Source organism: Branchiostoma lanceolatum, chromosome 2 (genome assembly GCF_035083965.1).
Source record: "Branchiostoma lanceolatum isolate klBraLanc5 chromosome 2, klBraLanc5.hap2, whole genome shotgun sequence".
NCBI classification, from domain to species: Eukaryota; Metazoa; Chordata; class Leptocardii; order Amphioxiformes; family Branchiostomatidae; genus Branchiostoma; species Branchiostoma lanceolatum.
In genome coordinates this window covers 4397577-4421366 of record NC_089723.1, presented here as the reverse complement: position 1 = coordinate 4421366, position 23790 = coordinate 4397577, and the positions used below count along the sequence as shown (strand labels likewise).

The following is a 23790-nucleotide window of genomic DNA, read 5'->3' as shown; positions in this document are numbered from 1 at the left end:
TGCATATATGCATATTAGATAGTAGAGAAAGGAGAAGGAGAGAGTCGTTACACATTTGATAAAAATTGAAATTTGCCGCATGCGCGGAGTTGTTTGCTAACGGATGTCGTTTTGTACATCTTAAGAGAAAAGGTCCATAGAAGGTTCTTGACAGTCACCATTTCTCCATCTCACCATTTCAGTTGGACAATGTCCTACGTTGACGGCGCCAGCTAACGGAGCGCTGAGTACAACAGCTAGAACCTTCCAAACTGTGGTCACGTTCACCTGTGACTCGGGATACACACGGAACGGCGCTGCTGATACGACGTGCCAAGCTGGCGGAGCATGGAGTAACACTGTTCCAACATGCACACGTAAGATATGATATTACGATATCTAAGCTTTCTTTCAAGCTAAGATATCTTAGCAAATTCCATCAAATTGTGGTACAGAAACCTACACTTGTTAGTAGCGTGCGTAGTCCAGTGGTTAGCGATCTTGCCGCTGGAACTAGAAGCCCCGGGTTCGATCCCGGCTGTGTCGCTCACACGACATGCACGCTACCGAAAAGGGTGTCAGTCCTTAGAACGGGACATTAAGCCGTGGTCTACTGTTCATTGTGCTTGTCGAAAAGAGCTAGGGGAATTTGCCCGGTACAATGAACCTGTAAATACTGTACATAGTCTGTCTTCTCTGTCACGACCAGTGGAAGATTAGCTCATCTGTTCATTGAGTTCATTTGAGCTAATCTGGCTCGAGATCACTTTCCTTTCCTTTCCTTTCCTTTTTCTTACACCAGATAGTGAGGAGGATATTATACCGAAAACGTATTTAGGTTTCAAAAGTTGGTAACCTGACGTAGATGAACAAGCATCGCTCTGTGCATCTTCAGTGCATATGTGAATCTTCTTAGCAAAAGGTTTTTGCACATTACAGCAAGACCATGTCAGACGTTGACGGCCCCAGCTAACGGAGTGCTGAGTCCTCTCGCACCACACGTCTACCCGGCCGTAGTCACGTTCACCTGCAACACGGGATACGCACGGAACGGCGCTGCTACTACGACGTGTCAAACTGACGGAACATGGAATAACGCTGTTCCAACATGCACACGTAAGTCGACTTTTAATTTGATCTATGCTAAGTATTTCGTTAAAATTGTAGTAAATTAATCAGAAAGTGACTTACAGAGAGTACTTCTCTTCCAATAAATACTGATCAGGATGTAACTCATACCCTAACATTATATATATATATATATATATATATATATATATATATATATATATAGAGAGAGAGAGAGAGAGAGAGAGAGAGAGAGAGAGAGAGAGATAGCTAGCTAGCTAGCTAGATAGATAGATAGATAGATAGATAGATATAGATATAGATAGATGAGAAAAGGTGTCCTTTCTCCAAAACTCGAAAGCTACCACAAAGACGCTCACTAAAGGCAAAGAATGTCGCTTCATGCATTATTGGTTCTATAGAATTATCTTGACAAGAACTGTTTTACCTTTTCGTAGGAAGACAATGTCCGCTGCTGTCGGCCCCAGCTAACGGAGCACTGAGTACGGCAGCTAGGACCTACCAGACCCAGGTCAGCTTCACCTGTGACTCGGGATACGACCGGAACGGTGCCTCTGATGCGACCTGCCAAGCTGACGGAACATGGAGTCGTTCTGTTCCTACATGTGAAGGTAAAGATATGCAAATGTTACTCCGGATCTGTCACTTCATATGTCCTTCATGTCAAGATAGCGTTGAAGATGAATATCATTTCCTAATGACATGCCCAGCATATACTGTACATAGACAAAAATTAATGGATATGATCACATGTAAATGCAGTAAACCCCTACCAAAGACAAACACAGACATTTCTAATCTACTTATGTCATGTCCCGACACCATACATACATACAATACAATGTACATATGTAGCGCTTTACAAAAGAGAGAATGTATTTTAAAAGACGGAAACGTATAACGTATATTATATCAGCACGCAATTTACGTTCATATTCTTGTAGTTATAGTTTTTTTTTATAGAATAGAATAGACTAGTTTAGTATCCATTGTATTGATTGCTTTGTCATTGTTGCCATACATTGTGCCATGTGCAATTGTCGAACAATAAAGTTCATTCATTCATTCATTCATAGCTGGTAAGAAATGGTCTAAGACATTCGGTTAAGTACTGGCAATAATAAATAAGCAAGGAGGCTGTATGGATCAGAAAATATATTCCAGTCATTAACCGTGGTGAGGTGGGCATAACCCAATCACGTTTGGGACCGCATTCTTTATACAACGACACCTAGCTGCAATGTAAAGAAGAGCCAGTCATTATTGCCCTGAGAAGAGCCGTATCACACTTGTGCTTATATCCAAGAGCGTATGAGTTGCGCATTAACATTGTTTGGGTTTAATTTAAGTAAAGTTTTCGGGGAAAAAGTTGTTTTCTACTTTGACCCGCAATTGTGCAGCCTTGTTATCGAATCAAAGAAATGACGTCTTCGGCTGCAAACCTAACCTAAACCAAAAACATGTTAATACGCAACTCATGCGGACTTATACGCTTAAGTGTGAAGGGGGCTGAAAAGTGATAGACGGTCACCGAAACGTTTGCTATGTATGAACGCATTGGTTTGTACAAAGGACGTTGTTATTCATTGGAAAGAAAGGGTTAACTTGATACTTTGCCGTTTCAGCCGTAACATGTCCGACGCTGACAGCCCCAGCAAACGGCGTACTGAATCCTGCCGGAGAGAACTCCTACCCGAACACAGTCACGTTAACCTGCGACACGGGGTACGCGACTAACGGCGCCACTACCTTTACGTGCCAGGCAGATCGCACGTGGAATTTCCCTATTCCAACCTGCCGACGTAAGTTTACTTCATACTGATATAGGAAAACGTTCTGTCTAGGAACACTGCATGACAATAGAGGTATGAAAAAAATGCTCCCTCAACAATACACTTTGAAAAACGGTTCTGGTCAATGTGCAGCTGTCACATTGTCGCATCAAATCCGCAGTGTGTTTTTGGCACACATTTTGACTGCTAGCCAAAGTGACTGGGTAGGAGTCACTCTACCGTCAGGGAAAGTCGTGTAATGTGCCTTTTCCAAGGGCACAACGTCGGGGCATGGTGAGTATCCAACCCTGGACCTATTGGTTCTGGGTCCAATGCTCTAACTGTTTCGCCATGCCGACGACACTTCACAATTTCCATTGAATTAATCAAGACTTTCTTGTTCATTCAGCTGTACAGTGTCCGCAGTTGACTGCCCCGGTTAACGGTGAATTGAGTCCACCTGGGGCAACCTCATATCCAGACGTGGTGCGGTTTGCCTGTGACCAGGGTTACGAGTTAGTCGGCGCCGACAGTGCGACTTGCCAGGCTGACCAAACATGGAGTGAGGCTATTCCAACTTGCAGAGGTACATACATAAAGACGTTGCCTAGCAACAGTTGCCATGTAACAGCAGGTTTCTAATGGCTCCACCCCTAGAATTGTTTCTATTGTTGTATAGAACATTTATGCCAAGTTTTATCATGCTTTAACCCTAATTTGAACACCTTTTGCACCAATCGCCAAGACTAACACGAATCAGAATCAAACCCTCACCTTAACATCGTACCTAAGTATGCAAACGTTTTGAAAATATTTATCCCTTTTGAAGATTAGTATGTTTTCTGTATGAATTGTATTGTATGAATTGTATTGTATTTGTTAAGTTGCACAATGTAGGGAGCTGACGGCCCCAACTAACGGAGCGCGGACACCCTCAACCGGAGCGACATCCTACCAGAACACGGTTACGTTCAGCTGTAACACGGGATACCGACTAAACGGGGACACTGTTTTGACGTGTCGAGCTGACGGAACATGGACTAATGCCGAACCAACATGTACAGGTACGGACAGGAAATGATCTATTCTGACAAAGCTATAAAAAAAAAATGGTTGTTTTATCACGTTATAACGTTGTTTGACATGATTTCCAGCCGAAATCAGCAACTTGGTCCGAAAAAATTGCTAAAAATCCTTCGGTTGAATATAATGAAAAAGTTTACTGCAAGTTCTTGCCCGGAGGCCAATTGCAAGTACGTGTAACATGAAAGGATGGACAGACAATTGGTCACAATATAGCATGTGATTTTTTTAGTCTAAATAGTGACACTAAATTCTAACTTATTGGCTTCGACTTCTTTTTCCTTGACAGTGGAAGATGAATGATCTATCTTTTTCTGTAATGTGTGGGTTTTGTGATGTTAAGAGGAGAGTGTTGGAACACAACTATAAGCAGTGACTCCTGTGCTGCATTGCCATGTGAATCAGTCAGAATTGCCTTGAAGAAGGTGACAGATGGTCACCGAAACGTCTGTTGAATACATAGCTTGGTTGTGTAAAAAGAGTCTTTTTATTCAGTGACTTACCAACCTGATGAAATTATTCACAGACAAGAAGAGAGTAGTTATGGCCGGGCAAGAAACGAGTCTTTTTCTAAAATGTTATGTCGTTTCAGCTGCAAGATGTCAGACGTTAACGCCGCCGGCTAACGGTGTGCTGAATCCTACCGGAGCGAACACCTTCCCCGTGGAGGTCACGGTCACCTGTAACACGGGACACGAGCGAAACGGAACCTCTAGCGTAACGTGCCAATCTGACGGAAGATGGAGTAGTGCTGTCGCAACATGCACACGTAAGTTGGATTTACTTTGAAGCAATACTGTCTAAAAACTCTAGAAAATTAGATGGTGGCCGAGTTATGGCAGAACAGCTACCTTTGATATCACCCACTTGTACCACTCCTTCGAACTTTCTTAGCAAGCTACAACTTTGACAGAAGAAGCAAATCGTCCTTTCTTCCTCCATTTCCTCATCTCAGGAGAAATTTCCTTGAGGAAAACTTCTTTTCTCGAAATACATCTTTATGGAAAAAAGTTTCCTTGTGATTCCTTCCCTGATGCAACCTTAAACTTCTTAAGTCAACAGTTAACATCCCTCTGTCATAATATTCCAGTTAGTGTAACCCTAAAGATCTGAATGACTTAAGAGCAGTGTTTGTATGGTGATCCGAATTGAATAGAAGAGCATTATCATAACACAATGCTAAACATTATTTGATCCTGAAGAAGACGACAGTGGTCGTTGATCCATGAATACGTTAGTGTTGGAAGAAAATTAAGCATTATATCATGATCACTGCCAACAGATGAGCTTTCATGATAAAGAGCATTGTCATAGACTTAATCTTGTTATTCCAGCTGTACAGTGCCTGCCATTGTCGGCTCCAACAAATGGAAACTTGAGTCCAGCCGGCGCCACATCATACCAGAACGTGGTGCAATTCACTTGTGACCAGGGTTACGTGCTGAACGGAGCCTCCAGTACACGCTGCCAAGCTGACCGGTCATGGAGTGCAGGTGTTCCGACATGCACAGGTACATATGAAAACTAGCCTGAAGAAAAAGATAGCAAGAAAAAACACCGCTCCGTCAAAATGGCCACACCCAACGTTAGCGACCCAAAAAGCATCCCTCCCAATAAAATGGTCACATCCAACATGGCGGCCCCCATCCTTGCAAGCAAAAACAGAACAGGCTTTGCTATCGCAAACCTTTAATTACAAAGCTACAAAATGTACGTTGACTTAGGAAACATACATGTGAAAGAGACAAAGGAAATATACGGCGGACACAGTGATTAACATTGTTGTAATAGGCTGAAAATATGAAGAAAAAAACTTAGATACCTTGAAGATTTGCATGTTTGCTTTATCAATATCATTCTGTGCTTTCAGTCGTTCAATGCCCGATGCTGTCGGCCCCAGACAACGGAGGGTTGAGTCCTGTTGGGTTGACCTCTTACCAGGATATGGTCACGTTTACCTGTAACACGGGATACACACAGAACGGCGCTGCTACTTCGACGTGCCAAGCCGACGGGACGTGGAGTACTGTCCCAACATGTAGACGTAAGATGATCTAAAAGCCAACATTTTGTGTCACAAAAGTTATTGCGCATTCATATCCGAGGGACAAAATTGCCTCTTGCCTAGCTTTTGGAATGGTCAATACAATGACATGTCTGTTATGCTAATGAGGACCTTCTTTGCATAATACAAAAATATAATTTGTTTTCATACTTTATTAATGGTGAGGGAAATACCATACATTTTCTCGAAAATGTTGCCTTTCTCGCATTCTTCACATTATCAGCCATCTGACAAGCTGTCGAGCTGATCAAACATGGAGTTATCCTTATCCAACTTGACTTACTTGATTTATGTCCAGTGTTAAACATCCTCCACCACTCGAACCACTCTGTCAGCCCAGAATCGTCTGTCCTCCATTGCCCTCTCCAATGACTCAGAGGGTACGGGCCAGTGTCCTTCTGTAGTACATCTATGAAGGTGAGAGGCTGCCTTTCGGGCTTTCTCTTCCCGTGCCGAGGTACCCAAAGCACCAAGCTGGACACCGCTTCTTTGCTGTTCCCGAAGCTTTGCCCTTCAACCCTGAGGCACCTGTTTCTCACTTTCTGGGATATCCTCGGGAGTCCGGCATAAAGTTATCATCCTTATCCAACATGTACAGATACAGACATGAGATTATCAATTTCAGTACATCTGCCCGACATTTGAAATGCTGTGACATCTATCGAGTAGACATAATTTTTTCTCACCAAAAACGTTTTGCCAAGATTGTTTTATGTTTGAGGAGAGCCACACCTCGAGCACGTTAAAGAACCCACCGCACTTATTGAAAAGAGTTGGGGTCCTTCCCGGCGTTAGTGGTTCAAAACCTTCAGTCCTATGACCGTACATGGGTTCGCCCTTAGTAATAGCCCCCGGCTAGTTGGGCAACCATGGCCTGTACATGTTGAACCAATAAACAAATATATTGTTTGTCGTTTCAGCCGTGCAATGTCAGATTCTGAGCGCCCCAGCAAACGGAACACTGAGTACCGGAGCGAACTCCTACCCGACTGTGGTGCAGTTTACCTGCAACCTGGGGTACGAAAGGGTCGGCGTCGCCAGCGCTTCCTGTCAGGCTGACGGAACATGGAGTGATCCTGTTGCGACATGTAGACGTAAGACGAATTACATGTTTGCGTAGCAAAACCTTTGTTGGATCTGTTGGTATATATGGTGGCCGCCATCTTGAATTGTGACGTCACAGGGTCGCCATACCATTTTACTGGGAGGGGTGTTTTTGGGGGTTGCTAGCGTACAGCTATCACACATTGAACTCAAAAGAAGAAAAATTCAATACCAATTCATATTTACAAAAAGACCCCGTAATCGCTAAACTAAAATAGCAAACCTGAAGTATATGTAGCACAAATACTTAACTCTAGTTGATTTAGTAGCCAATACAAGTTGGCCTTTTTGGGGTTGACAATGACAGTTCTATTTGCACGATGTAAGCGGGTTTTTTTTCCGTTTGAGACACCGTGGTTGAACAGGCTCTACGGAAGCGGTGCACAAGAAACCGAGTACAAAGAGAACTGATTTGTCATCAGAAGAATCACATTATAAGCCCCGTCCCAAAAGATCGACTCATAGATTCCCCGAAGGCTATTCATTTGAAACCCACGTCTTGGAACACTAGGTGATGGTAGACGTATTTGAAAATAGCCCATTTCAATATCACACCCTTGACCTCTGAAGTGACTCAATCATAAACTGAACTGTCCGAATGTCAAAACTGACTGGTATTTGATCTCTTGCATACCGTGCATGTACCTGACCCGCCTCATCAACCAGTATGGACTGTTTCCTGTTTTCTGTACATACATGCACTTGATACAATATGTCGATTTCTATTGTCTGTCCTACTTTTCTAGATACCAGATTAGATTATACATATGGTATTGCACCGACTGCCATATAAATGTTTTTAATCATTGTACATTGGTTTTAGTTCAGTTGCAACACTTCTATTTCTAAAAGTTATAAAAGAGATCTTTATTGACACAACAAAAGCACAGCGACTTTCGTAAGGTCTACATTTATACATACTAACGAATAAGTTCATACAAATGAGTTTGATTACACACAATCATATGGGATAGGGCAACATATCGAAATATCACATGTCATATACTTATACATTGCTTGTTCTAATGTATGTAATGGATGTATGTACCTATCTGTACACAGTAGGGATTATCACCTTCTAGTATGTAATTGAATCTATCGACAGAACGGAGTGCCTTGAATTCATTTGAAAAAGCTGAGATAAAGGTGAATAGGTTTGAGCGTTTATCCTCATATCTTGAACAATTCATGATAAAGTGACTTCCATCTTCAATCTCATTTGTTATATTGTATCTTGTGTTGCTTCTGAAGCTGTACAGTGCCAGCTATTGACGAATCTGGCAAACGGAGTGGTGAGACCTGCCAACCGTAATACATATCAGGACGTGGTCCAGTTTTCCTGTAACACGGGGTTCGAGTTGAACGGAGCCTCCGCTGCGACCTGCAGGGCTGACCGAACCTGGAGTGAGCTTGTCCCAACTTGTACAGGTATGCAGTCTCTCTCTCTCTCCCCCTCTCTCTCTTTTGAATTTAACGTCTTTTATTCCCCCATGATATGGGGGTTGGACGTGCTTGCACATGGATGGGTAATCCCCAGGACTTCTCATCAACTGCCAGTCTTTTTTGTAGCAAGAGTTTTTACGGCTGGATGCCCTTCCTAACGCCAACTCAAACCCTACAGTTAAAAGGCTTATGACATTGGAAATATGTGTCAAGTGCCTTTCCCAAGGGCACAACGTCTGGGTGCATGTCCGGACATGCAGTCAGCAACAGATAAAAGGTGTAGGGTACACTAAGGTACACCCATATACGTCGCGCGATCATCGTAGGATTGCCAACTTAGGGCATTTTTAGGACAGCCATGCATGTGTCCTGCAAATTTCAGCTATCTTCCTACAGAAAAAGCTGTGTTTTATCCTTGTCGGTGGTTGGTTCTGTCACAGCCTGCTTCAAAATCCAATGGCATCAACATCGTACGACGACCCGCGGCACGCTGGCGGCGTCACTGCGTCCTAAACGGGATTTGTGTTTCTCTTGACTTTATAATGGGAATATCATTCAAAACGTGCAAGTATGACCAAAAATACAACAAGACACACAAAGCTTAAAAATATCATTTTTTTGTCGATGAAATTCGTCGAGTGCTTTGTCCATTCAGTCAGCTGCAGCGACGCCGCCAGCGTGCCGCGGATCCAGTGAGAGGGGGGCTTAACATGTGGCGTTGATGATGACATTGATGATGAATCATGGCCTGAATATCGTAGTTACTACAATCCTCCTTGAAAACGTTTTACCAACTTTCAATGGGAGCTATGGAAAGCATTTTAAATCAATGTACTAGTATCTAATTTTTATCTGTCCTAACCACGGCTCAAGTTGCATATTAATAATAGAACCCATGTTTCATAGTAATTATGCATCTATCAACTTTGTGTATGTCAATGTTTGTATAGCACTGACTTAATTCGATTTTAGGAAGAAGTTTCATATATTACCTGTTTTCGTAAAATATCATATTCATGAAGTTTCTTTATCTGTCAACCGATATCCTACATACGATTTTTAGTATATAACTTCGGAATTGTCATTTTTACAGACATCAATGAGTGCACACGGAACATGTGTCATAGCCTGGCTACATGCACCAATACTATTGGCGGATTTACATGTACATGCCTCAGTGGATATACCGGAGATGGATTGACAGGTGGTACTGGATGTACAGGTTAGTTGGAACTGCAAGAACGTTATGATGTTATGTTTCCGACCATAAGATATAGACAGATATAAATAGATGGGTTGGATAGATGTAGATAGATGTAGATAGACGTAGATAGACATAGATAGATATGGCCATGTCCTTGGTTTCCGACATGGCCATGTCTATCTATGTCTATCTACATCTATCTACATCTATCCAACCCATCTATTTATATCTGTCTATATCTTTAAGTATCTCTCTCTTTCTCTCTCTCTCTCTCTCTCTCTCTCTCTCTCTGTGTCTCTCTGTCTCTCTGTCTCTCTCTCTCTCTCTATATATATAACGTTATATCTATCTAATATCTATCTAGTATCTATCTTGTATCTATCTATCTATCTATCTATCTATCTATCTATCTATCTATCTATCTATCTATCTATCTATCTATTTATCCCTCTCTCTATCTCTATCTATCTATCTATCTATCTATCTATCTATCCATCCATCCATCCATCCATCCATCCATCCATCCATCCATCTATCTATCTATATATATATATATACAACGATATATCTATATCTATCTATATCTATCTAACGTTATATCTACTGTATGTCTATAGCTATCTATCTCTCTCCATATATGTCAATCTCTCTCTCATTATGATAGTCATAAATAGTCATATACATATATACATAACATTTTATGACTAGCATTTTTTGCATTGCAATGTCCAGAGCTAGGTTCTCATAAATTGACCAATGACCCCCAGATGGATGAACAATATTGAATTATTAAAGAAATGGTCCATTGTAATAGACTGGAACAAATCTTATCCTAGCTCCTGTTTGCAGCAATGATCGCTTTCATGCAGAATGTTTCGCAGGGAAGCGGTCAAAAAAGGAAACGGACCTAGAGCAGGATGGATACAAGGCTACCATTGTATTCCTGATTGTACTCCCTATCTTATTAGATACCTAATATATATATATATATCAGGAAGAGATAATGCATTTGATAAGTTCATAAGCTTAACTTCATAAACAAAAATGTATGTTATGCTCGATATGTTGTTGGAAGACTGGTTTATTGGTCATTTCAACAGCAACAAAGCTTCCATGCCTCCTGGCAACCGTACTAGAGGGCTGGATTGCGAGGTAGTTTACAGTCGATAAAAGATTACGCTTGCATGTTGCCATCGTTTTGTAAACGACATATTTAAACATTCAGTGATAAAAATCATAGCTAAACAATCTGATTCAAATATGATTTCAAACAAAATTTGCGACATCACAAATACATCCGTAAATTGAACTATCAAAGGCACTTAAACTCTTCGCTATTACAGGTTTACGTAGCAAAACCTTTGTTGAATCCGTTGGCTTGTGTGGTGAATTGTGAGGAGTTGTGACGTCACAGGGTCGCTATGTTGGATGTGTTCATTTTATTGGGGGTGCTTTTTTTTGGTCGCTAATGTTGGGTGTGACCATTTTGAGGGAGTGGTGTTTTTCTTGCTAGTTTCCAAGCAGATGTTCTGAGGGAAAATCAGCACAGAACTATCACAAATTCAACTCAAATAAAAAGAAAACTTCAATACCAATTCATATCAATTTCATAAAAAGACTCCGGAATCGTGAAATTAACATAGAAAACCTGAAGTATATGTAGCACAAATACTTAACTCTAGTTTCATTGGGATTTCAACAGATATCAATGAGTGCAATGCCACACCAGGTCCATGCCACCAGCAGGCTGTTTGCACCAACATTCCAGGGTCGTTCACGTGCAACTGCACGGTGGGCTACACAGGAAATGGATTGGCAGGTGCTAATGGATGCACAGGTTAGTTGGAACTGCAAGAACGTTATAATGTTATGTTTCCGACATGGCCATATCTATCTATCTATATGCACAGGTATTTGAATTGAAAACACCTTTCTAACCATGTTATTCTTAACAAATTGATACTGGTAGAAATGGACCTATGCAGTGGACCGTTCCCATCGAACACCACCATATCGAACATATGGAACCCCCTGTTCTATTTCGAACACCTCCGTCAAAAGCTGCGCTAGTAGGACAGAAATGGCACGTGTTAGGCAAGATACGTATGTCTGTGACAGGAACGCGTACGGTCTATTAAGACCCATTAACAAAATGTTCGGGAGTGCCTGAGGCTGGTGGTACCGTTTGTACTTAAAACTAAAAAAAATACATTTCATCGCAACTACCAACGACTCCTTGGACCTAATTCAAAAGCACTTGGCAGTTGTAACTTTACTAGCCTCTATACTAAGCTCCAAACGTGGCTTGAAAGAGTCGAACTCGGCACAAAAGACAGATAACATACCAGAGGAGTTGGCCAGCCGATACATGCAGTTTGCCACTCGTTTGGAGCCTGGTGGAGGCTATAGGTATACGTCCATTCACCCTTCTGTTTCTTAACTGGCTTCCGTTGTGATCTTTTTTGCTGGCAGAACTTCCCTGTGACCGCATAGATCTGAGGGGATGGGACCTGCTCTTCCTTGTAGACAGCGCGGATCTGGGCGGCGGGCAACAGACCTTCGTCGATGAGGTTAGGAGCTTCACCAGAGAGACCATTGATGAGCTATTAAACAGCGACGGCGTTACCCGCATTGGGCTAGTGCAGTACAACGACAACCAGCAGACGGCTTTCAATCTGAACCAGTACCAGACCAAGGCTGACATCCTCAGCGCCGTGGATAATATTAATTATCTAGGCGGAGGCACTTATACGGGAAGAGCAATCCACTATGCTCGACAGGTGCGTTACGACATTGTATCCAGGCCAGTATATATGTAGCGCTTAACAAAAGAGGGAATGTATTGTAAAAGTCGGGTACGTTTAACGTTCGTTGTACCAATCGATACGCCATTTAAAGCCAAATTCTTGTAATCATAGTTTATCAGTTTTAGAATGGAGTAGTATAGTATTTATTGTACTGATTGCTTTGTCATTGTTGCCATACATTGTGCCATGTACAATTGTCGAATGTTCATTCATTTATGTAGCATTCTGATGTTTGATGGTTACGTTTCGTAGTAACGTTATATTCCTTACCCTTTTTGGCTGATCATTGGTTTATTGAACAAGAAACTTACTGTCAGCAAACGGTAAGTTAATTCTGACATCGATGGAATGCTATTTCATTGTGAGAAATAGGGACGTCAAAGTAGTGATGACTTTGTCGATGCCATTTCTGACAAATGACAAATCTTGCTATGTTGTGACTGATGAAAGACAGCGGATGCTTACCGTCGCCAAATTTTGTTCAGTTACTTATTACCCCGTTCCACTAGGATAACACTCTTGACGAGCGCTCTCTGTGACCTAAAATTCAACGGAGTGCTCGGCGAATTTTATAGACAAAAGGCTAAATCTATTTATCTTTTCAGTCACACTTTCACATTTTGCATGATATTCCAATTATAAAGTCAAAGGTTAGACAAATTCTAATTAGGTCGCAGCGAGAGCACAGCGCGATCACTGTCTAGTGGAATGTGGGCCTGCGTAACCGTTACCTTGTGTATCTTATTACCTGGGCGTCTAACCTTCATCAAGTTACTACATAACCACAGTTCTCGTTTTCTGCTGGGAATGGAAACCGTGCCAACCGACCCGATGCGATGATAGTCATCACAGACGGCGTGTCACTTGACCCTATCACGTATGCCTCAACGGCTTCCAGACACCAGGGCATCACGGTGTTTGCCATCGGCATTGGAAACAGAATAGACAGGGGCACGTTGGAGCAAATTGCCGAAAATGACCAAAAAGTTCTCCAGGTATCGAATACAGCAGCATCTCGCTCTCAGGCCATTAGATCGTTGAAGGGATGGCTGTGCAGAGGTACGTGTTAGTCAAATGCTCACTTCTTACGTTGTTCTTCTTTTGTTGAAATTCTGTTTGCGCAGTATTGTGTCATAGTCTGTATAGACCGACTGACAGTAGAATACGTTAACGTTCTCAAGATTTTTGTATTGATTTAACCATCATTTGAGGCTTATATTGATTTGTGTTGACACTTCTCATCATACATACAAACTATATATATTTTCAGCTGACTTATTACTTAAACAATTTGTCAATTTCATTTTCCAAACTTGACGTTTTGCAACTTCATACTTTAGCCTTTAGAGTACACCTTGACCCATTCTTGTTTGTTATCTGCTATTTTCCTAAGATATTTCAACACATGATTCGCCATTCTTATGTTCATATTTAAGTACAGCTTACAGTCTTCTATTAGGCTACTGAGGATCCCCAACTTACAGTCTGTATCTGTATCTGTATAGCCGGTATAACCGCCCTTCGGCGTAAAACACCAGCTTCGCAGGCACGCGGTGCGGCAGCAGCTGGTTATGTTACACTGTACGGCCTATCACACCTATCTTTTTCACATCTGACTGCAATCGTTCTTTGAAGCTATTTAGTGAAGGTGTTCCTACAGCATCTGATGACAACGAGTTCCATTCTACTATGGTTCTCGGGAAATACGAATTTTTGAACACATCAATCCTTGGGTTATAACTCTGGTACTTAAAGGCATGACTGTTTCTTGTCCTTTTCTGGGCTGGTATTAGATAATTATCAGTCGGTACATCCACAAGTTTATTAGTCATTTTGTACATCAGTCATCTATTAGGCTACTGAGGAGCCCTTTCTGCTAGCTAAATGGACAAAATTACATTTTGTTATCCTAGGGGCTTATTGTGGAGATCCAGGTGCACCGCCAAATGGCACCCGGCAAGGCACATTTTACCAGGGCGGAAAGGTGGATTTCAGCTGTTCTGACGGTTACTCACTGGTCGGTAGAAGCTCTGTCACGTGCGACTCTACGGGCAGGTGGATAGGAAATTACCCACCGACCTGCATACGTATGTTAATGTTCAATTTTTAACGAATGAATGAATGAAGACCTTTATTGTACATTCGTGCCCCGAGGGGCTAGGTACAGGTCGTTTAACATTAACCTATCTGACAATGTAAGTGATATATACAGTGAAATACATGTATATAGTTTAAACAACATGGTAGACGAAAGTGATAAGCTAAGCGCATCCAGTAGAGTCAACTTCTTCTCGCTTCTTTGTACATGTGTAGATGTATGAACAGATGATGTATTCTATACAAGGGTTGGCTAGTTAATGTTCACTTTGATTTTTAATTAACTTATAAAGTTGCGTCGCAACTGCAATTTATTTCAAACATATATAGAAGAGTATAACGTTTAGGATTCCTGTTCAGACAACTTCTTGAGACACGCCTCTAGAGCTGCACCTACCTGAAAAGTGATAAAATTGGTCACTTTAGAACCTTATTCAACCTAGAAGCGCTCCAGAGGATAGGATGTGCCAGGCGATAATGGGAAGAAAAAAAACATTGACACTACTCTCAAAGCAAAGGTTGTTTAGGAAGATTGTGACCTTCTTGCCATATGCCCCGTTTCCCATCCGCAGGCAAGGCATGTGATAAAAAAGGTCACAAACTTTCCCACCAACCTCTGTTTGGAAAGTAATCCGAAGGACTCACTTGCTTGGTGCAAAGTGCCTTTCCCAACATCGGGACTTGTCAATGATACGAACCTCAGGTTCAGAGTCAACAACCCTTACCACAAGGCCATGGTGGCTTTGTTGTAAGGATGTTGAAAACCACATGTTAGAATTGCTTCCTACACGTACCCTGAGAGACCAGACACCGTATATCGGCGCGCCACCAAGCACCGCACGCGCGCCTAATATAAGCCTTTCCGGGCCACCCTCCCGCTGCCCCCGAAGACCGACCCCGCCTCACTCTCCGCTGTAAACCCAAGCTCCGCTAGCCGAATATGGGTTTATAGTGGAGAGTGGGGCGGGGTCGGTCTTCGGGGGCAGCGGGAGGGAGGCCCGGGAAAGCTTAGGCGCGCGTGCGGTGCTTGGTGGCGCGCCGATATACGGTGTCTGCCCGCTGCATGGTCTCCCAGGCCAGGGTACCAACACGTGGTGCTCGATATTAGCTCTGAAGATCACGATTAGTGCTAATTGGCTCCTTAATATTTTACAGTTGGCGATCCCTGTACCCCTAATCTGTGCGCTAATGGGGGAGAATGTTTCCCAACGGTTACTTCCTTCCGTTGCCGATGCGCCAGTGGATTCTTGGGCGGTCGATGTGGTAAGTTTTTTTTTTTTTTTACTTTGGTTTTTGACAGACAAGGACGGCGTGGCACTGTGCTCAAGTTCTATTACTTATATTAACAATGCTACATACAGATAACAACATACCCATTTATAATGTTATACACCTGGACGAAGTTAGGAAAGTCGTGTAAAGTGCCTTTCTCAAGGGCACAACATCGGTGGCGTCAGCAGGATTCGAACTCGGGACCTCTTCGAACACCCTGCCGTTACGCCACACGGCCCCCCGTGTGGTAAGTTAAGATGTGCGCCTTTTATAATGACAAACGTGATAAGCCACAGTGGACATATACATGTATTTATCTATGTTACTAAAAATGCTGACAACTGATCATTGCCAACCACCCCTTCCTAACATGGCGGTGACTGAAAATTCTCAGGATTAGACATGTTTAGTTCTTTACATAAAATCTAGTCCACAAGGCTATTCATTAATCTACCCAGCACGATTTGCAAAAGAGTACCATGAGACATTACTCACAGACCGTTCGTGGCCTCTGTTCGGACACTATTGTGAGAAAAGGACTTCTCAATATTCAAACGTTTTCAAACAGACCTCGCATGTTTCGATAGATCACTAGAAGATTCTTGACCAAGACACTACATTTCGGAATTTCAGACAGGCAATTTCAATGCCCGACGTTGTCGGCTCTAACTAACGGAGCGCTGAGTACGACCGCTACAGCTAACCAGACTGTGGTCACGTTCACCTGTAACGCGGGATACATACTGAACGGCGATGCCACTACGACGTGCCAAGCAGACGAAAGATGGAGTAACCCTGTTCCAACATGCACACGTAAGACAAGTTCTAACTAACCAATCGTCATATTCTCGTCACCTTTTGACATTGTAGCTGATGTACTGCAAAGAGATACACTTAGCTTGGAGTACAGTCTTGTTGGCAAGGGAGCGGAGCTTGGGGAGCGGACTAAAGGCTGGACTCCAGGCTAAGATACACTTGCCCAGTATCTGTTATCTGCTTACATGTAGATTATGTGCTGCGAACACTGTGGATCAAATTAACCCATAGTTTAAAAAAAATACAGCTTATTCACCTACATTGAATGATAAAGAAACTACGCCAATCGCAAATTTCGGTCGATCATTTTGGTTCATATGTTATCAATGTTACATCTAATTATTCATATTATAGGAAGGCTTGTTTGCAATCTCTTACAACAGTATCCCATTTACTGTGATCCATGGTCGTGCATTGAGGAGCGAGCACCATGGCTAATTACGTTATTGGTACGCAGAAACAAAGTACCAAAGTTTTCCTGTCCGTATTAACGATTCATTCTCTTGCCGTTATATGGCCGGCCAACGCACAAAATAAACAAGACAAATTGACAATTTTACTCTTTTGGTATTAAAGGGCAATGTTAGTATTCAAAGAGCTTGATAACGGATAGAGGGAGTTGTTAAGGCACATGCGGTAATATACATGAGTGGTAAGGCACATGTGTCAATGTGATATGTGTTAATGTAAGATGTAAATACCTGTATCAAATTCAATGTAGTTTGTTATATGTACGTTCGTTTTAATACTCCAGGAAGATTAGCTACGTACTTGTTTGTACTTGTATGAAAGCTAATGGAGTGAATAAAGTATCCAAGTATCCAAGGAAGCATACGCATCCCTTTAAGCCAGGCCCATTGATTATGCGCTGTTCAGCTTTTTATTTTATTTTGCAATGTGAGCTTCTCTCATCTGCTTTTTTGTATTTTGATTTTTTTTAGTTCATAAGCATCAAATAATAACTTCATCAAAAGAGCAAAAGGCGTTCTGTCGCTAACGAATGTTCCAAACATCATTTGTCCATTTCAAAATTTCAGCAAGACAATGTCCAGCATTGACGGCCCCAGCTAACGGAGCGCGGACACCCACTACTGGAGCGAGGAACTACCAGAACGTGATTACGTTCAACTGTGACACCGGATACGTACTGAACGGAGCCGTTAGCTTGACGTGCCAAGATGACGGAACGTGGAGTGCTCCACGCCCGTCATGCCCAAGTAAGATGACTTTAAACTAATCTATATCTATTACGAAATGCATTCAATACTGATCCTGAAGTTCGGCATGGTCTACTAAAATCCAACACCTTCAGAGAGTGGCTTCCTCCGACGAGAGGAGAGACCAGTGGACGAACCACCAGGTCCTGTCACAAGCTGAACACTATCTCCGCGAGAACGGACCGCTTTAGGAACACTGCCATTCCACATATTGTTAGACTTTTGAACTCTTAAGCTTGTTTCAAGGCTTAAGTAATTATAAGTAAGATGTATTTAATGTAAGATTTTATGATAATGTTATATACTTTAAAAACGCAAAGTGTATATTCGTATGTGGAAGCATGTGACCAAGCACGCTCTCTATTGTTTTAACGTGTAATTGAGAATAAGACTTGTTTTAATTGTGGCGGTCTACTGTGTAAAACAAACCGCAATTCAGCCTCTGGCTGCGAGAGTTTTATTGACAATAAAAACCATTTGATAATACTGCTGTTCCAACGTGTCATTAGTACTGATGAGAAGATGTCTATCAAAACCTATCAAAACCAGCAGTCCCGCATTATGCGATATTTTCCTGATTGTGCAATATGAGCTTATCACATCTGCTATTTTGTATTTTGACCTTTTTTGTTAGTTCATAAGCATCAAATGATAAGTTCATTAAGAAAAAGGGGGTTCTATCGATAACGAATATTGTTCCACACATAAGTTGCCATTAGTTTTCTTGATCCAGTCCATTTCACAATTTCAGTCAGACAGTGTCCGGAATTAACGGCCCCAACTAACGGACGGCGGACGCCCCCTACCGGAGCGAGGAACTACCAGAACCAGGTTAGCTTCATATGTGACACGGGATTCGTGCGGACCGGAGCTGTTAGTGTGACGTGCCAGGCCGACGGGACGTGGAGCGATTCTACTCCAACATGCAGCGGTGAGTTGACTTAAAGTCATACAGAGCATTCTATACGGCTTGAAAACTGGAAATATTCTAGTTGCTGTAATCGTTATGAAATTGATATTTAATGCCACTGTTTACCACATTTGCGTGCGGATTTCTTATCAAAAGTGCTCAAAAGCGGCACAAAAATGCACCTGGCGTAAATAGACCGATACTATACCCCCGACCACCTCCCTCAAAACGTAGAAATGCAAAATTAAAACATAAAAATGCAAATATCTGACGGACATGCAGTCACTCTCTCATTGGTCGAACCGCTAATTGTGATGGACAGTCACGATCAGTCTATTAGGGCTCGGATTTTCTATCAGTTCTCACCACACAACGACATCGTATCTTTGCTACATTGTACTTTAATGTCGATATGTAATGGTATAGAGTTATTGAAAGTTACTATGTGTAGGAATGACTAAAACTTGGACCTTTTTATTCAAGTTGCAAGCTTCATAAAATGCTCTGGATGCATTTAAGAACTGATGAAAAGATTCTATCAAAACCATCTACAAGTTGCACCGTGTGGCGCAATCGATAAGGTGTTTCGCCCAGAAACGAGAGGTCCCGGGTTCGAAACCCCGATATGCCCCGATGTTGATCCCTTGGGAAAGGCACTTTACACGACTTTCGTCACTCCACCCAGGTGCGAATGGGTACCTGACTTCGGTTGGGGAAGGTCGTATTGTGGTCACCTGCTGGCGCCGAATGGCAGCCGCCTAGACCCTTGCCACAGTTCCACAAAGTGCAAGTGTGGAGCAAATATGTATCTGTTGTGTATTATGTGATTGTAAACCCTGCAGCAATTCAGCACTGGTTGCCAATGCACGGGTGATATCTGAACATCAAACCATTAAAGCCAATCAATCACGAACATTTTTATATGAGTGCCCTCAGTCGATCTTCCTCGACGTCCAGCAAAAGGTCAGGGCTTAATTGCCACGATGAACGTTAAAAGAGAATGCATTCAGCAACTTACAGAAATGTACAAACCATAGTCTACTGTTATTGATTGCCATTACTCCATTTGATCTAATATAACACTTGTAACGCGGATTTAAGAAGCAAGATGTGAATCAAAATACATTAGCATGAAACCAATCAGAGCCGCAACCTAGTATTATGTATGTTTTATTGAGCCCCCCTTTCGCTGGACCCGCGGCACGCTGGCGTCGTCGCTGCGGCCGATCGACTTGGTCTCACGTTTTGAATGATATTCCCATTGTAAAGTCAAGGGTAACACAAATCCGGTTTAGGACGCAGCGACGCCGCCAGCGTACCGCGAGTCCAGTGAGATGGGATGAAAGTCCAGTGAGAGTCCAGTCCAGTAAAGGATCTCGTTTTTTTGTTATACTGTTTGAAATGAGCGAACTGTTTCGTATTGAGAAGCAATAGGAACCACGTATACAATATGAACTCTTCTCGATGTTTTCATAGCCTCTACAGGCACACAATGTCCGGCGCTGACGGCGCCAACTAACGGAGGGCTGAGTCCATCTGCCGGACCTCACAATCCCACGCAAGTGGTCATGTTCACCTGTAACACGGGATACACACGGAACGGCGCTGCTGATACGACGTGCCAAGCTGACGGAACATGGAGCAACACTGTTGTTCCGACATGCACGCGTAAGATGAGTTTGACATTAATAGATTCAAGTGATTTCTAGAAAAAATGTTCTTTTTTTCACGCCTACACTACAGACTGTACTGACACACAAGATTGAAATAGAGCAATGTCTATCAAAATATATAGTTTACAAACCTGCAACAGACAGTTTCACACGAATGTCCGGTCTACCTCATTCAATACTCCCATACGTGGGTGATCAGGGGTTTTTCAGAGGGATATCTAAAGATTATACGTACAGTAATCTTCAGAAAATTGCATACCATTGTCCATGGTTATGGCCCATATCCAATCTGGTCTAGAATAAGTAAAACCAACACCACGGCTTAATCATAAGAAAGCCAAGTGAAATACATAAGCATGGAACCAATAAGGGCTGCAACAAAGTATATGTGCATGTTCTCTTAAGTATTACATTGTTTGTTCTGCTGTTTGTAATGAGCGAACTGTTTTGTATTGAGACGCAATCAGAACCGAGTCACACAAATGAACTCTTCTTGATACTTTCATAGTTGTCACAAGTATACAATGTCCGGTGCTGACGGCCCCAGCTAACGGAGCACTGAGTACGATAGCTAGGAACCACGTATACAATGAACTCTTCTCCATATTTTCTTAGCTTCTACAGGCACACAATGTCCGGCGCTGACGGCGCCAACTAACGGAGGGCTGACTCCATCTGCCGGACCACACAATCCCACGCAAGTGGTCACCTTCACCTGTAACTCGGGATACACACGGAACGGCGCTGCTGATACAACGTGCCAAGCTGACGGAACATGGAGTAACACTGTTGTTCCAACGTGCATACGTAAGTTGATTTTAAAATAGATGAATAGAACGGTGTCCATCAAAACTTATTGTTTTCAAATCTGCAACAGGCAGTTTCACATGGATGTCCTTTCGGCCTCAGCTGATCCTGCCATGGGTCCAGTGGGTGGTCAGGGGTTTGTTACGAAGAATATCTAAAGATTATACATACAGCAATCTTCAGAAATGTACAAACCATTGTCCATGGTTATGGCCCATATTCAATCTGGTCTATGATACGTAGGACTTACAACATGGCTTATCATAAGAAAGCCAAGTGAAATACCGAAATGCATAAGCATGAAACCAATTAGGGCTGCAACAAAGTATATGTGATTGTACTCTTGATATTACATTATTTGTTCTGCTGTGTGAAATGAGAGAACTGTTTCTTATTGATAATCCATTTGGAACCGAGTCACACATATGAACTCTTCTTGATATTTTCATAGTTACCACAAGTATACAATGTCCGGTGCTGACGGCCCCAGCTAACGGAGCGCTGAGTACGACAGCTAGGACCTACCAGACCCAGGTCACGACCACCTGTAACGCGGGATTCACACGAAGTGGCGCAGCTACCGCCACGTGCCAAGCTGACGGAACATGGAGTAACACTGTTCCAACATGCACATGTAAGTTGACTTTGAAATATGTGAAGAGAACAATGTCTAGCAAAACTTTTTGTTTACAAACCTGCAACAAACAGTTTCACATGAATGTTCTGTCGGTCTTAGTCGATCCTCCCATGGGTCCAGTGGGTGGTCAGAGGTTTGTTACGAAGAATATCTAAAGATTATACATACAGCAATCTTCAGAAATGTACAAACCATTGTCCATGGTTATGGTCCATATCCAATCTGGTCTAGAATACGTAAGACCTACAACACGGCTTAATCATAAGAAAGCCAAGTGAAATACCAGAATACATAAGCATGAAAACAATCAGGGTTGCAACAAGTCTATTACATTAGCATGAAACCAATCAAAGCTGCAACCAAGTATTATGTATTTCTATCGACCCCCCCCCTCACTTAACCCGCGGCACGCTGGCGTCGTCGCTGCGGCCGATCGATTTGACAAAACACGAATTTTATCGACAAAAGAATCATTCTAAGCTTTGTGTGTTTTGTTTTCTTTTTGGTCATACGTTTTTAATGATATTCCCATTATAAAGTCAAGGGTAACACAAATCCGGTTTAGGACGCAGCGACGCCGCCAGCGTACCGCGAGTCCAGTGAAAGGGGGTGAGAGTCCAGTGAGAGTCCAGTCCAGTAAAGGATCACATTGTTTTGTTATACTGTTTGAAATGAGCGAACTGTTTCGTATTGAGAAGCAATAGGAACCACGTATACAATGAACTCTTCTCGATATTTTCATAGCTTCCACAGGCACACAATGTCAGGCGCTGACGGCCCCAACTAACGGAGCGCTGAGTCCATCTCCCGGACCGCATCCCTACCAGCAAGTGGTGACATTCACCTGTAACACGGGATACCAACTGAGCGGCAATTCTATCACTAGGTGCCAAGCTGACGCAACATGGAGTAATGCTGTCCCAATATGCACAAGCGACAGCTCATCAAGTGAGATATCTTTTAACTTATCATATCTCTAACTGATTTTCATGTCTCTAACTTATTATATCTCTAAAAGGATCTTCTGACCACTGTAGTAGCCAAGTCAAGTCAAAGTCACATGGATCTGATTTATGTTTCAGCTAGCGGACTCTCTCAAGGTGATATCGCGGCCATAGCAGGAGGGTCAGCGCTGGGTGGCGTTATACTCCTGGCCATCCTGGCGGCTGTATTCGGCGGTGCAGCGGCAGGTGATGATTTTGTTTGATTTTATTTGATTTGGTTTATTGAAACTGATGTTTTAGCATGATTGGAAATTTGAAAGCTAAAGGTAATCAAATACGTTGAATAAGGAAATGTTACACGTGCATATTGTTTATTGTTTTGTTTATTGTTTCTTCGCATATGTACAATATAAAAAAACAAAGAGAAATAGAGTAAAGAATACATGCAGGAGAGGCCAGAAGCCTATACGGCTTTTCGGGGGCCTCCCCTAAACTACTCAAATGGGATTTTTACAAAATTATATATCATCGAAACTAAGAAAAACTAACGAAAGAAGAAATTGGAATTTTAACATAAATCCTAATGAAACAAATGAAAAGAAGAGGAACTACAAAGTAAATTATGAGTTGTAAACATAATAAGTATTATAATGAATAACAATTTATAAAGAAATAGGTCAAAATTATACAAAAATAACAATCATATGAATTATTTTGTCATCAGATACCAAAGGAAAAGTGGAAAACATATAAAATAGTGTACCGAGTTTGGTATCACCTATGCAATAGTCCCATTCTTTCTGTTAACAAAAGTGCTTTGACATGCGAACACATATGCATCAGAACTAGCCTAGAAAGACCTGGATGCTTT

General features: G+C 42.2%; 1 protein-coding gene across 1 annotated transcript in view; it reads left to right on the top strand.

Moving 5' to 3' along the window:
- The window catches only part of LOC136426527 (sushi, von Willebrand factor type A, EGF and pentraxin domain-containing protein 1-like), a 120437-nt gene that overhangs the window by 23427 nt on the left and 73220 nt on the right, over positions 1 to 23790 (top strand). The window contains exons 26-43 of the mRNA XM_066415192.1: positions 183 to 356; positions 919 to 1095; positions 1506 to 1679; positions 2694 to 2870; positions 3250 to 3426; positions 3725 to 3904; positions 4516 to 4692; positions 5258 to 5434; positions 5794 to 5967; positions 6909 to 7082; positions 8344 to 8520; positions 9629 to 9757; positions 11442 to 11576; positions 12212 to 12519; positions 13335 to 13605; positions 14460 to 14633; positions 15799 to 15906; positions 16549 to 16728. Coding sequence (XP_066271289.1) covers positions 183 to 356; positions 919 to 1095; positions 1506 to 1679; positions 2694 to 2870; positions 3250 to 3426; positions 3725 to 3904; positions 4516 to 4692; positions 5258 to 5434; positions 5794 to 5967; positions 6909 to 7082; positions 8344 to 8520; positions 9629 to 9757; positions 11442 to 11576; positions 12212 to 12519; positions 13335 to 13605; positions 14460 to 14633; positions 15799 to 15906; positions 16549 to 16728 — 3243 coding nt within the window. The remainder of the gene's footprint in view (positions 1 to 182; positions 357 to 918; positions 1096 to 1505; positions 1680 to 2693; positions 2871 to 3249; positions 3427 to 3724; positions 3905 to 4515; positions 4693 to 5257; positions 5435 to 5793; positions 5968 to 6908; positions 7083 to 8343; positions 8521 to 9628; positions 9758 to 11441; positions 11577 to 12211; positions 12520 to 13334; positions 13606 to 14459; positions 14634 to 15798; positions 15907 to 16548; positions 16729 to 23790) is intronic.